The sequence below is a fragment of the Monodelphis domestica genome, chromosome 3 (genome assembly GCF_027887165.1).
Source record: "Monodelphis domestica isolate mMonDom1 chromosome 3, mMonDom1.pri, whole genome shotgun sequence".
NCBI classification, from domain to species: Eukaryota; Metazoa; Chordata; class Mammalia; order Didelphimorphia; family Didelphidae; genus Monodelphis; species Monodelphis domestica.
In genome coordinates this window covers 2,383,885-2,398,981 of record NC_077229.1, presented here as the reverse complement: position 1 = coordinate 2,398,981, position 15,097 = coordinate 2,383,885, and the positions used below count along the sequence as shown (strand labels likewise).

The window sequence follows — 15,097 nt, the reverse complement described above, 5'->3', positions numbered from 1 at the left end:
GATCTCGACTTCTATCAAGTATCTCAGTTTGGCTGCCATTTTGGCTCCCGTATGCCTGAAAGTAAAGGTAAAATCAGACCAGGGAATGATAATTCCCTTTCTGATTCAAAATCTAGTCCATTTTCTCTCTCTTTTATAGTATGGCAATTTTCTGAAGTCCTGCCTGTGATTGGGTAAGTGCATAATTGCTACCACTGGCTTGTGGGACATAAATCACTTTAATCGGGCCCTGATTCAAGGACCAGTTATGGGCTTATTTGTCCTTATTTAGAAATTTTTACACATGAGACTTTGATATTTTATGTTTTGTCTATAAGTTATTTTTTTCTCTTTATTTGGGTTTTTTAATGATTTTTTTTTGACAACTGATTCATATACCTAATAACTCAGCTGTGTATCCCAGAGTGATCCGTGTATTGGTCAACATCCTCCTCAGGGGGGTGGGGGTGAAGTTTTATTATTGTCATAAAATTTTAGATTTATAAAAATGTTTCTTGTTTGAGAGTAATTTTAGGATAAGAAACTTGCTACTTCCCCAAATCAGGAAAGTGAATTGTTTGGAGAAGACGTCATGGAGATGCCTGCAGAAACCACACACTGCACCAAAATATCCAGAATGAACTTTGGGATGTAGTGAAATTGAATTGTGGGAGATTGAATGCATTTATTTTGAATGTAAACTCTTATACAAAAGGGGCCTATCCCCTAATTGGCTTTTTGTCAATGTGCCTAGCAATAATTGGTCTTGTTATTTTTCTCTTTTATTTCCCTCTTATCCCCAAATCATTGTAATTTCCCCTTAGAAAGTACCATATTATATGTACCTCTAGTTAAAGATCTTTAGAGATATAATTTGGTTATGTAAAATGATTCATTGAGGAAACTAGGCATGTAAATCTGGGAGATTTCTATATACTTGTTTCCCAACGGAATTACAGGGGGATTGTATAATTAGAATTTTGCTCCCCAGGAACTCTCTCTCCCAGCATCCTATCTTCCTTTTCACATTACATGCTGACATAGGGAGGATAAAGTGTTGTGTAGCTCTGCTCTCGTTCTCTTCTCCCAGAACCTTGACTGTGGAATTGGGGTGAGGTGAGAGGCAGGATAATTTTACTCGGGTGTTTTTTACTCAGGTTTTTACTTTTTTCCTTTAATTTCTCCTATTTCAAGTAATTATTAATAAATTTTGCCTGCCCTTTGATCCAGCCACACCACTGCTGGGTTTGTACCCCAAAGAGATAATAAGGAAAAAGACGTACAAGAATATTCATAGCTGTGCTCTTTGTGGTGGCAAAAAATTGGAAAATGAGGGGATGCCCTTCAATTGGGGAATAGCTGGACAAATTGTGGTATCTGTTGGTGATGGAATACTATTGTACTGAAAGGAATAAAGAAATGGAGGAATTCCATGGGGACTGGAACGACTTCCAGGAAGTGATGCAGAGTGAGAGGAGCAGAACCAGGAGAACATTGTACACAGAGGCTGATACATTATGGCACAACCTAATGTAAAGGATTTCTCTACCAGCAGTAATGCAATGACCCAGGACAATCCAGAGAAACTTAGGAGAAAGAACGCTATCCACATCCAGAGAAAGAACTGTGGAACCAGAAATGCATTAGAAAAATATATGAGTGACCACGCAGTGCAATAGGGATGTGATTAGGAAATGAATTACATGGAAATAGGTTTTGAATAATGGTACATTATTCCATGTATAACCCAGGGAAGCTGCTTGTTGGCTTTGGGAGGGGGGAGGAGAAAGTTGGGGGGAGGGGAAGGATCATGAATCATGTAACCATGTAACATATTCTAAATAAATGTTTAAAAATAGATAAATGACTTAAATATAAAGAACAAAATCATAAGTAAATTAGGTGAACATAGAATAGTATATCTGTCAGATCTGTAGGAAAGAAAAAATTTTAGACCAATCAAGAGATAGTGAACATTGCAAAATATAAAATGAATGACTTGGATTATATCAAATTAAAAAGGCTTTGTACAAACAAAACCAATGCAACCAAAATTAGAAGGAAAGCAACAAACTTGGAGACAATTTTTATAACAAAACTCTCTGACAAAGGCTTAATTTCTCAAATATATAAGGAACTAAGTCAAATTTACCAAAAAAAAAACCCACCGGGTTATTCCACAATCAACAAATGGTCAAGGGACATGAATAGGCAGTTTTCACATAATGAAATCAAAACTATCAATAAGCACATGAATCCCCCCTGACTAAAGAAATGCAAATTAAAACAACTCTGAGGTACCACCTTATAGTTAGCAGATTGGTCAATAAGACAGTAAAGGAAAATAATAAATGTTGGCAGGGATGTGGCAAAATTGTGACATAATGCATTGCTGGTGGAATTGTGAATTGGTCCAACCATTCTGGAAGGCAATTTGGAATTATACCCAAAGGACTTTAAAAGACTGTCTGCCCTTTGACCCAGCCATAGCACTGCTGGGTTTTTACCCCAAAGAAATAAGGAAAAATATGTGTACAAAAATATTTATAGCTGTGCTCTTTATGGTAGAAAAAAAATTGGAAAAGGAGGGGGTGTCTATTGACTAGGGAAAGGCTGAACAAATTTTGGTATCTGTTGGTGATGGAATATTATTGTGCTGAAAGGAATAATGAACTGGAGGGATTCCATGTGAACTGGAAAGACCTCCAGGAAGTGATGCAGAGTGAAAGGAGCAGAACCAGGAGAACACTGTACATAGAGACTAATACGTTGTGGGATGATCATACATAACTGACTTTGCTACTAACAGCAATGCAATGACCCAGGACAATGCTGAGGGAATTATGAGAAAGAATGCTCTCCACATCCAGAGAAAGAACCGAGGGAGCAGAAATGCAGATGAAAAACTTAGGATTTTAACTCCCAAACTAGATATCAGAGTTTATCAGAGGCTGTGACATAATTACAATGAAGAATCCAAGATGACAAAAAAAAAAGAGAAAATCTCACTGAAGTAATGGCCTCTCTGTGAACTATGGCAGCTTGGGCAGATGTCTAAAATTTTGAAAATGTAATAAAAATCAGATTTTACTTTTAAAAGGGAAACACCAGATGATGGTCTCATCTCCCTACAAAACAGAGCAACAGACCTAAAAGACAAAGGCCAACTGGACATTCTAAGAAATAGTCATATTTTAGAAAAAGATGAAGAAACAGAATCTGAGTCATATAATCCAGGTAATAATAAAGCATAAGAAAACTGTTCAGAAATCATGGAAATAAAAGGGAAAATGTGAGTAGGAATCACTGAACTAAGAGGAATCCTGAGTTTGACTCACCCACAAATAGAGTCACCAAGTTTTAAACTTTGAGGGTCAAAGAGACATTCCTGCAAGCAGCTGGGAGCAATAGATTTGCACATCAAAAACACAATTGTGAATTTCTCCAGAATACCCAAGCGGAAAAGGAGGGGAGGGAGAGACCCAGCGAGGAGGGGAAGGAGAGACCCAGCGAGGAGGGGAAGGAGAGACCCAGCGAGGAGGGGAAGGAGAGACCCAGCGAGGAGGGGAAGGAGAGACCCAGCAGGGAGGGGAAGGAGAGACCCAGAGCAAGGAGAGGAAGGAGAAAGGAGAGACCCAGAGCAAGGAGAGGAAGGAGAAAGGAGAGACCCAGCGAGGAGGGGAAGGAGAGACCCAGAGCAAGGAGGGGAAGGAGAGACCCAGAGCAAGGAGGGGAAGGAGAGACCCAGAGCAAGGAGGGGAAGGAGAGACCCAGCGAGGAGGGGAAGGAGAGACCCAGCGAGGAGGGGAAGGAGAGACCCAGCGAGGAGGGGAAGGAGAGACCCAGCGAGGAGGGGAAGGAGAGACCCAGCGAGGAGGGGAAGGAGAGACCCAGCGAGGAGGGGAAGGAGAGACCCAGCAGGGAGGGGAAGGAGAGACCCAGCAGGGAGGGGAAGGAGAGACCCAGCAGGGAGGGGAAGGAGAGACCACAGCAGGGAGGGGAAGGAGAGACCCAGCAGGGAGGGGAAGGAGAGACCCAGCGAGGAGGGGAAGGAGAGACCACAGCAGGGAGGGGAAGGAGAGACCCAGCGAGGAGGGGAAGGAGAGACCACAGCAGGGAGGGGAAGGAGAGACCCAGCGAGGAGGGGAAGGAGAGACCACAGCAGGGAGGGGAAGGAGAGACCCAGCAGGGAGGGGAAGGAGAGACCCAGCGAGGAGGGGAAGGAGAGACCACAGCAGGGAGGGGAAGGAGAGACCCAGCGAGGAGGGGAAGGAGAGACCCAGCAGGGAGGGGAAGGAGAGACCCAGCGAGGAGGGGAAGGAGAGACCACAGCAGGGAGGGGAAGGAGAGACCCAGCGAGGAGGGGAAGGAGAGACCACAGCAGGGAGGGGAAGGAGAGACCCAGCGAGGAGGGGAAGGAGAGACCACAGCAGGGAGGGGAAGGAGAGACCCTGCGAGGAGGGGAAGGAGAGACCACAGGGGCCGTACAGAGCCATATGGGGAAAGGCTCTCCAGCAAAGGAAGCTTGTTTGATTTCGTGCTGAGGGCTCCCGGACTGCGCTCAGTCTAGGGCTGCTCTGAGGACCCAGCTAGGGTCCAGGCCACAGGAGAAATGAGTCACTCTGCTTTTCGGGCAAACCCCAAACAAGCAGCTGGGCAGAAGAGAAACCCTTTAGACCGATTTAGTCCTGGGATCAAGAAAGTGGAAAAAGGCATAAACGCTGTGCCCGGCGGACCGCTGGGACCCTCCAGGGACTGAGAGACTCGCCTACCACTGTGGAAGAGGCCACTCCGAGTCAGTCAGATGCACCAGGAAGAGAGCCTGTAAGGGTGGGATGGACTCGGAGCAGCTGCCGGAGGCCACCCAGAGGAGTGAAAATAAGCCCCGCCTGGAACCTTGAACCCAGGAGTGGAAGGACTGAACCGGCAGTCATTCCAATTTGTTACTGGCAGAGCTGCGGCCAGCTCCAGCTTTCCCTGGACACAAGCGGTGCCGGCCAAGCATGGACCTGGGGGGGGCAGCGGGGTGGCCCCGAGCGGGGAGGTCCCGGGTTCTAAGGCGCCTCAGACACTTCCCAGAGGGTCTTTGGGAGGTCACGGACCGGCCGCCCCCTTGGAGGGTTCACTGACCCATGCAAAGCTGGGGGGTCCATTTTACCGAGGGCAAAGGTAAGCCCTGCAGGCTCTTCGTGGAGAAAACCCCCACTGGGGTCCGGGGCGGGACCCAACGCCAGCAGCCTCCCGGGCCTGGGCCAGCCCCCAGCCGAGCGCCACAGCGGCTCCCCAACCAAGGCCCAGGACCCCAGTGGACGTCCCAGGGGAGCCTGCCAGGAAGCCCCTAACCCTGTGGGCAGGCCAAGGAGGGCAGGAAGGGGGAGAGCGCGGTGCGAATCGGTGCGAATCCAGCGGGGCAGCCCTGAGGCGCTTACCTGGGGGGCCGTCAGGTGGACCGGAGCCATCCTTCACTTGGGCTGTCCGAGGAAAGGCTGCGTGCTGGGCCGCGCTGGGGAAGAGAGGGAGCCGTGAGACGGGGAGCCCCACCAGCGCAGATCCCGCCCCGCCTCTCTGGGGGCAGACAGGCCTGGAGGGGCCACAGAACCAGCCCACCCGCAGCCAGTAAGCCCTGCGGAAGTGCCTGGCCGGGCGGCCAGGGAGCTCCGGACACACGCAGAAAATGGGCCCAGAAGCTGGAGGACTCCAGCCGGGTCTGCCCGGTGCTCTGTGGGGAGGGGCAGGTCCGACATCCGGGGCCCAACCCTCCAGGAGCCCAGGGCAGGAGGCTCCCAGAGCCCCAGGCTAAGGAGTGCCCAGGCCAGAGAGGGGAGCAAACACCTTCGGGGAACAAAGGAAAATAGAAGCGGCGAGGCTGCTGCCACACTCAGCATCTGCGCGCGGCTGGGTGGCTCCCTGGATGGAGAGCCGGGGGTGGGGGTGGTCCTGGGTTCAAATCCGACCACGTGACCCTGGGCAAGCCCCTTCAGCCCGCAGCCCAAAAACAACAACAAAGAGTCCTGACCCCGGACTGAGCCTGGCCAAAGGGTTGCGCCTTCCCCTGGGCACAAGGGAAGCACCTTTCCAGGACAGGAACAAGGCGGGCGAGGCTGCCAACCCTGCGACGGAGGGGCTGTGCTTAGCCCCGCTTTACCGAGGATGAAACTAGGGTTAGGCCACTTGCTCAGCCACACAGCTCACGCTGAACTCGGGGCCAACAGAAGGGAAGGTCGGCTGAAAGTTTGGGGGACGAGCGGGGTGTCCGGGCAGCCCCTGCGACCTGCCAGTCTACTCGCCCTCCCTCCCATCTTAGGATCAGCGGGAGGGGGGGGGGTAAGTGACTGGCCCAGGGTCACACCACCTCCCGGCTCTCCACACCAAGGGGGTCCTTTCTAGGAGAAAGGCGGGAGCTCTACGAAGAAATTGCAGAAAGGCCAATTGAGGCTGACCAGGGTGGTCCTGAGGATGTTCCTTCTCCCCGGAGCCCTCTCCCCACCCCCACGCGGACTCCTCCTCTCCAAGAGGGGAAAAGCGGGCGTTCCCAGGGGCGCCCCCCCCCCCCCCCGCGGGTCCTCTGGGGGTCGCGGGGCAAGCATTCTGCATGCGGGACCAGCGGAAGGCCGGCTAGATTAGCTCGGCCACCCGCATCCCTAGCCCGGGGCTCGAAGGAGCCGCGACCCCCCTCCCTCCGGCGCTACGTCTAAGCCCGGCCCGAATTCGGCCTCGAGCTCTTCCCCGCCCGGTGCCCCCGCCCCGCGCTGGCCCGCTCCCGATGCCCACCCGGTGGCGCCTCCAGGACCCTAGTACTGGGCTCCGCTGCTGAATGTGGGCATCAGCCCCCGGGGCGAGGGGAGCCTCCCCCCACCCCTGCCGCGAGCCTGGGAGACGGGGAAGGAGGAGGGGGCTCGGCTGTCAGGGCAGGCCAGGCAGCCGCCGCCGTAGGAGGCTCTCCAAGCCCCGAGCCAGGCCTCAGGGCGACCAGGGAGGGGCCGGAGCGCCGGGGGCGGAACCGAGCGAGGGCCTGACAGAGCAAAGGAAGGGCCCAGAGCGCATGCACGCGGGAACAAGAGGCCGGAGGAGGCAGGCAGAGGCACCGCTAATTGGCTCAGCGACCCCCTCCCCACCCCGCGGACCAATGAGTGATGGGCGCCCCGCCCCCCGCCCGGCCTCGGGCCCGTACTCACTGCCCAGCCCAAGATGGACTCAGGGCTGGAACCCCTGCAGTGGCGGCTGCGGAGGACGGAGCGGAGCCGAGGCGGTCGAGAACGGGCCTGGGAGTCCAGAAGCTCAGGACGGCGGGGCCCAAACGAACGGGGCCGACGGTGGTGCCGCCAAGGATGGGGACTTGGCGGACGTGATGTCAGCCACTCTTCCTCACGTTCCTTCTGTTCCAGCCCATCGCGGCTTCTAAGCCAATCGGGGGAACCCTATCGCCGGGGTTTCCTTGGTAACCACTGACTGGATAAGCAATGCCTCTTGGGAAATGTAGTGCGCAGGCCGGAGACAGCGGCTGCGCATGGCTCAGCAGGTTCTGGACCAAGGGGGCCTCGCGGCCCCGCCCTCCTCAGGAGCTCCCTCAGCTTTCGGGTCTTCCTCCGGGCAGGCGGAGCCAGAGGACCCTCCCCAAGATCATCCCCAACTTGTATTAATGACGGAGAAAGGGCCCAGGCGGCCCCAGTTCCCTTCGTGGCCAAGTCTAAGGGCCTTTTCTCGGTCCGAGTCCAAACACGGTGGATTCCCCGCCCCGCCTCCCCGTTCCCTTGGCTTGAGCCTCGTCCCCGCCCTTGCCCCGGCCTGGAGTGTCCCCCAAAGGCTCCGCCTGGTTCCCTTCTCCTTGATGATGGTCAACCCTCTGGAAGTGCTTCGTATTTCCTCCCCAGCTGGTGTGACAGATGAGGAAACTGAGGCCGGTGGGGAGAGGGGACTTGCCCAGGGTCATACAGCTAGTCCCTGTCTGAGGCCAAATTTGAACCCGGGACCTGGGGACTTTTCTTTGTGCTCTTGCCCTCCCCGGGGAAAGACATCATTCCCAGGAGATTCACCTTTTCTTTTTTTTTCCTTTGTATTTCCAGTGCTTGGGAAAGCCTGGCACGCAGTAGGTGCTAAGACCTCCTGTCTCTAGGCCTGGCTCTCAATCCACTGAGCCGCAATACTCTGTTTTTCTTTGTTTAATGGAGGGAGGGGGAGGAGCGAGAATAACCAACCAGTCAGTCAGCGAGGAGGAAAGACAAGAGAGTTATGATGTATTTTTAAATGAACAGAAGAGAACTAAAGACAAGTCAGAAGGAAACAAACAAAGCCAGCTTTGAAAATGATACTTCAAAGGAAAAGAAGCCGCCCGGAACCAAAAGCCATGGAGCAGGGTGGGAGGAGGGCCGTAATGGCATGATGATGAAGGCAAGCGTGAATCAGTAAAGCTTAGCAAGTCCTTACGGCTCGGCTGTGAATGGACCGAAACACTCTAGAAAGCAATTGGTGGTGAGTGGAAGAAAGTGATGCAAATCCACAGAGATCTGGCCCGAAGATCAGTGGCAAAAAGAAGAACCCCACAGGCACCAAATGATTTACAGAAAAAGGACCCAGGGATACCAAGATACTTAAGCAACTCTTTTTGTATTAGCCCTGAACCGGAAACTGAAGAGGTGCCCACTTATTAGGGAATAGCTTAACAGATAATGGCATGTGGATAGGATAGTATTACATTATAAGAAAGAGCAAAATGAACAGTTTCAAAGGAAATTGGGAAGCTCTATAGAAACTGATCCAGAACCCGGAGAGCAATTTATGCAATAACAATGCTGTAAAGAAAAAATTGGAAAAAACAAACAACTCTTTAGAATTTCAATCAAGATGACAATGAACCATGATTCCATGACCAAAGATGAAGACAGATGCCCACCAGAGAGGTGTAGGAACTGGAAACAACGTAAGTGGTAACAATGATGGTTGGACTGAATATTTAAGAGTATGGTCGCCAGGAATTCAATTTCTAAATTCCAATGAATTACTCAAGTCAAAATGGCTTTTATGGTAGATTTATTTACAAACAGAGAGGAAGAAAGTAAGGAAAATGAGAGACAGAGACACAGACAGAGGGAGGGGGAGAGAGAGAGAGAGAGAGAGAGAGAGAGAGAGAGAGAGAGAGAGAGAGAGAGAGAGAGAGAGAGAGAGAGAGAGAGAGAGAGAGAGAGAGAGAGAGCTGCTCTAGCCTGGTCTGAACCAGGCAGGGATTCAGAGACCATGGCAAGAGAGGGGAGGGGAAAGAGGATTAATTTAACAAGACTTCCAGCCCACAAGGGACCTCTCCAAGGGCTAGTGCCTCCAAAAGAGCCAAGGAAAGGAAATCAGCCCTTTTCACTCACCAAGTGTCAGTCCAAAGGGAAGCAGTCAGGTTTCAAGCCTGAAATCCTCCAAGGCCAAGTTCAAAGGAGGAGAACCCTCACAGGAAGTGACCACCAAATTTAAAGGAAGTTCTTTACATCACTTCCTGTGCCTCTGGTTCCCCCTTTACGTGTTCCATTGGTGGTATAAACTTGGCTTCGGACTGCCCAGGAGGCAGTCAGTTGTTTCTGATTTGTCACTCGCTAACACACATGGGTCATAGACTTTCATCTCCCACACTTAATCCTGAAGTGGGGGTGTTTACATTCCTGGTAGCTAAAATCTAAAGAATAAGTAGGGTGGAGATAATCCCATCTTCACAACAAGTAATTAGAAATAATAACTTTAGAAATAATAACAATTATGGAAATAATCCAAATGAGGCAAACAATAACTCACATCAAAATACCCAACAACAATATATCCAAAGTGGAGTTCATCCACAATATAATCAGGGTGAAAATTCCCCTTAGCGTGGAGGAGCCCAAGGTAATACCCAAATATCTTTATGGAGGTAGGGCACTGGAATCGGGAGGTACAACCTTTGATTTCCCAGAACCTGATGTCTTAATGCCAGTTATCCCTATCCACATCCCACCCATAGTTATAAACCTTATGTAACCCTAAAGGTTGGAACTACTTATTACGATTGTCTCTTGGACATAGGGGCCTCCAGATCTGTATTGATGAATACACTTGATTCTGATTGTGACTCCATTGGCTCAATACATTTAGTGGGGGTATCAGGTCCACTCCTAAAAGTCCCAAAGCTTTCCCCTCAGATGATGTTTGTAGGATCTTTAGCAGTGGAACATTCTTTCCTTCTAATGTCTAGCTCCTCTATAAATCTGGGGAGAGATCTTTTATGCAACTTATAGCCACAATAACTTGCTCTCCAGATGGCTTGTCACTAGAATTGCCTGGGGAATCCTTGAATATGCTCCCTATACTTCTTTCAGACTATGAGGAGATGAAGGAGCATCCCATTTTTGAAATTCCAGCTGATGTGCCTGAGTCTTTTGGGGCAACATCATTTTCTGATTTTGGCCTCCTTAAATCAGCTGTTCCTGTTCAAATTAGGACAAAATCTGGCCCATCTCCTTTCATTCCTCAGTATCCTCTATCAAAAGAAGCAATCAAGGGAATTACCCCAGTGATAAATTCATTAATTGAGCAAGAAACAATAATTTCATGCAAATCTGAATATAAGACACCCATATTACCTGTAAAAAAAAAAGTAAAAATTACGGCCCGATGGAAAACCTATCTATTGATTCATCCAGGACTTAAGGGATATAAATAATCATGTCATAAAAAGGAATCCTGTAGTTTCAAACCTAAACTCAGTTATCTCTAATATTCCTAGCACAGCTACATACCTTACTGTAGTACACTTGTACTACGCATTCTTCTCCATACCGATTCATGAGAATTTCAGGCATATATTTTCCTTCACCTGGAAAGGTTCCTAATAGATCTGGGCCAGGGGCTCATGGATAGCCCTAAATTGTTTTCACAATTTTTGAGAGAAGATACAAATACTATTAAATTTGAGCATAGCCCTTTAATTAAATATATGGATGATTTGCTCTTGGCCTCACCAAATGCCACAGTGTTCTAAGAAGATAGCAAACATCTCCTTTTAGAGTTGCATAAGAGAGGCCACAAGATCTCAAAGGCAAAAGTTCAGTGGTGTCTTGCTGAAGTGACATATTTAGGGTTCATTTTAACTGCTGGTTCCTGTTCTATTTCTCCTAAGTGCATTAAAGCTATTCAAAAATTGAGTGAACCTTCCACTAAGAAGCAATTGAGGACAATTCTTGAAGCAAGAGGGTTTTGTAGGCAGTGGATCCCTTGCTATGGGGAAATCACTAAGCCCCTTATAGCACAAACAAAAATTTTGGTCCCTGAACCACTAAATTTAGAGCCAGAACACCTGTCAGCTCTTTCACAATTAAAACAGGCTTATCCTGTCTTTCCCTGCTCTAGGCATTCCAAATGACAACAAACCATTTACTTTGTATGTACATGAATGGAGAGGGATAGCTTCAGATGTTTTAACTCAAACTTTGGGACCTGCTTAGAGCCCAGATGCTTATTATTCATCCCAGGTGGACACAGTATCTTCAGGAGCACCACCATGTCTTAAAAAATGTAGCTGCCACAGCCTTACTAGTGCCTAAATCTGCTGATTTAGTATTGGGATGCCCTTTAACCATAATGTTCCCCCACAAGAAGTTGAAACATTGTTTCTATGACATAGAACAAGCATTTTCTGATCTGAGAATGACAAGGTATGAGGTAACCTTGTGAATAATGAAAATATTACATAAAAATGCTGTGCAGTTCTAAATCCTGCAGCCTTGCTTCCTGGTTTACCAATTTCTGGAGAACTTTTGCATAGTTGTGAATCTTTGGTGTCCATGGCTGAAAAACCTAAAAATACTTTACTGGACATTCCTTTAAACAGTCCAGTCCTAATATTATTTACTGATGGTTCTTCTTTCATAAAGGATGGCATACACTATATAGGAGATGCTGTAGTCACAGAATTTATCACTTTGTGGTCAGCTTCACTGCCCTCATATAAGTGCTCAAGGTGCAGAACTGATAGTTCTGAAGCATGCCTGTATAATTACCAAAGGTAAAAAGGCAACAATTTACACAGACTCTAGATATGCATTCAGAATGTTATGCAGTAGGCATGCTTTGGCTTCAAAGGGGATTTTTAACATCAACTTAAAAATGTATAGCTAATGCAGAAATTATTATTAAAGTTCTTTCTGCCCTCTGGCTCCCTGAAGCCCTACATGTAGTCCATTATTCTGCCCATACAGGTGGCACTGACCCTGTCTCCAGGGGGAATTACTGGACATATTGTGGCATTTAAAATAGTGGGAGCCATAAATTGTAAGAGTTAAAATGGTTGAGATTCATAAACTGTAGTGAGTAAAATAGTGGAAGATATAAATTATAGTAGATATAAGAGCGGGTGAGTAAATTGTGACAGCAGAAAATATGTTTTCACTACAGTGTTTTGTTTTAAATCAAAATATAAGGTGGTTGCCAGGGAAATATTCCCAATTATTCAAATACCCAAGTCAACTGGGTTTTTTTTTTTAACCCTTACCTTCCGTCTTGGAGTCAATACTGTGTATTGGCTCCAAGGCAGAAGAGTGGTAAGGGCTAGGCAATGGGGGTCAAGTGACTTGCCCAGGGTCACACAGCTAGGAAGTGGCTGAGGCCGGATTTGAACCTAGGACCTCCCATCTCTAGGCCTGGTTCTCAATCCACTGAGCTACCCAGCTGCCCCCTCAACTGGGTTTTATAGAGAATTTAATTAATAATACAATGAGGAATCAAAGAAAGAGAGAAAGAGAGAAAAAGGAAATAATGAGAAAGGGATAAGCCGGCCCTAGCCAATCCTGGCCAACCCAGGTCTAAGCTTTTTGAGAAAAGATCAGTCAGTCCTTAATCACTCACCACAAGATCTGTCCAAGCAAGGATTCTAGTGACACCAGGCCAGCTCCATCTCAGCTGACTTCACCAGCTCAATCCTGAATCTGAAATGTCCCCGAGAGAGTCTCGAGAGAGACCCTTCAAGTCAGCCTTTCCCAGCTGAATGTTTTCAGAGAGAGTTTTTCATCTCCTTTTAAAGGGCAATTTCTCCTATGTCACCTCCCCTAAGTCCTTACATCTACCAATCACAGTAGACGTTTTCCAAAGGACTGGCCATTCTTAATTCACATTTTGTTATCACCTTCTTAATTCACATCTTGCTCTCACCTTTTCTGGGTAGACTAAAACTTCTGAGTAATTCACATCAGGAAAGCTCTGAGAAAGTTTTCACCTTTTTGCTCCTTGTAAGTTCACAAGTTGCCTGACCTTTATAGGTACTTAGCACCCCTTTCTAAAAATAGGCATGGCTTAAGTACAGGTTTAAGCATTTCTCATTGTTCAGCAAGGAGTTTTCTCCCCTAAAGCAGTCCTAAGTACAGGTGGAGTAGAGGTTCTCCCATTTCTGATCCAAGTAGAGGTCTCACATTTTAGATCTAAGTAGCTTCACTGTTTAAAATGGGGAATGGTCTTAACCAAATGTTCTAAGGTAGAGTCTGAGAATCTTTTAACATTCACAAGTCTGAGAAATTTCAAGATTCACAATATACTGCTGCAAAGCTAGGGGCCTTAGAAGGGGCTAAGTTAATTTTAATATTAACAACTACTGATGACTTAAATCTATCACTTTCTTGTAATGAAAAGGAAGTGGGAAAATGGAAGCAAAAATTTAAGGACATACAAATAAATGAAGCATGGGTATCATCTGAAGGAAAACCCCTGCTCCCTAGGAGTTTCTATCACCAAATTTGCCACTCCATTCACAAAAATGGTCATTTTGGTACCCAGGGTATTGTGGATTCTGTTAAAAGAGTATGGGTAGCCCCTGGTATAACTACCATAGCCTCTAAAGTATGTACAGCCTTCTCTACCTGCCAAGCATTATTAATCAGCATGCCTTTCATGGCAAAGCTTTTGGTGGGTGTGCTCTGGCTTACATACCTTTTGAACACCTTCAAATTGATTTTATCACTATGCCAAAAGCTGGACATTATACATTTTGTCTGGTCATAGTAGATCAGCTGACCAGATGGCCTGAAGCATTTCCTACTGCTCAAGCCACAGTGGCTTTTGTTGCCAAAGTGCTTTTATTTATTTATTGGCCCTTCTGTCTTAGAATCAATACTAGGTATTGGTTCCAAGGCAGAAGAGTGTGTGAAGATTGGATTTAGCTCATCCTCTATTGTGAAGATTAAATTGCAATCCCCTGACTATTGTTAGATTTTAATCCCCCAAAGTGTTAATTTAGTATTTAAAGGTAGATCTACCCATTTTAACTACAAAAGGTGTTAAATAACTACAAAAAGGTGTTAACTAAATACAAAAGGTGTTAAATAACCACAAAAAGGTGTTAAATAACTACAAAAGGTGTGAACACCTATTTCATACATTGAGTGGGCAGTCCTGGAGAGTAGCGTTTGCTGTGACTGGTAGATGTAAAATACAGGGGTGGTGACACAAGAGAAAAAGATCTTTAAATAGAGGAAACAGAGACACAGGATGGATCAATCAAGATTTAGTCACTCAGAGTTGGACTGGATTCAGAATCAGTCACTTGGGATCAGAATGAAGACAGTCACTTGGAGCTGGTGAGAAGACAGACACTTGAGGAGAGACTGGAAGACAGACACTCAGACTTGGAGTGAAGACACTTGGCTGTGGAACTGGGCCCCTGGAGGAGCTCGCACAAGAGACCTAGGACTGCTTTCCTTTTATATGGTCACCATGGTGAGTGTAAAGGCTGACTTAGTTCCTTGCCCTTTCTGGAAGTGTGAACCTCCGAGAAAGTAAGGCCCATCATCTTGAGACTCCTTTCACCTGGCTGGGGCCTTAGTATTTCTAACTGGTTCAGAGGAAGCTGGAGCTTTTTCTCTCTCCTCTTTCCTCTCTTCCTTAATATCTTCCTCTATTGTAAAAATAAACTACCATAATTCCATTCTACTTTAGTAATTCATTTTGGGATTTAGAAATTAAATCCCTGGCAAACATCAATTTACTATTTTAGACAATAGGGGTCAAGTGACTTGCCCAGGGTCACACAGCTAGGAAGTGTCTGAGGTTAGATTTGAACCCAGAACCTCCAGTCTCTGGGCCTGGCTCTCAATCCACTGAGCCACCTAGATGCCCACCA

At 47.5% G+C, this 15,097-nt stretch overlaps 1 protein-coding gene across 4 annotated transcripts in view; it reads right to left on the bottom strand.

The window, feature by feature from the left end:
* The window catches only part of LOC103097879 (zinc finger protein 420-like), a 35,669-nt gene extending 28,268 nt beyond the window's left edge, over window positions 1-7,401 (bottom strand). Inside the window, exons 1-2 of one of the 4 annotated variants that reach the window (XM_056821241.1) lie at window positions 7,151-7,401; window positions 5,409-5,482 (exon numbers count right to left, since the gene is read on the bottom strand). In XM_056821241.1, coding sequence (XP_056677219.1) covers window positions 5,409-5,438 — 30 coding nt within the window. In that variant the 5' untranslated portion in view covers window positions 5,439-5,482; window positions 7,151-7,401. Of the gene's footprint in view, window positions 1-5,408; window positions 5,483-6,750; window positions 6,972-7,150 lie in introns of those variants that run through there. The other 3 variants (XM_056821242.1, XM_056821240.1, XM_056821244.1) reach the window with 3 other exon arrangements.
* Between the last annotated feature and the right edge of the window lie 7,696 nt (window positions 7,402-15,097).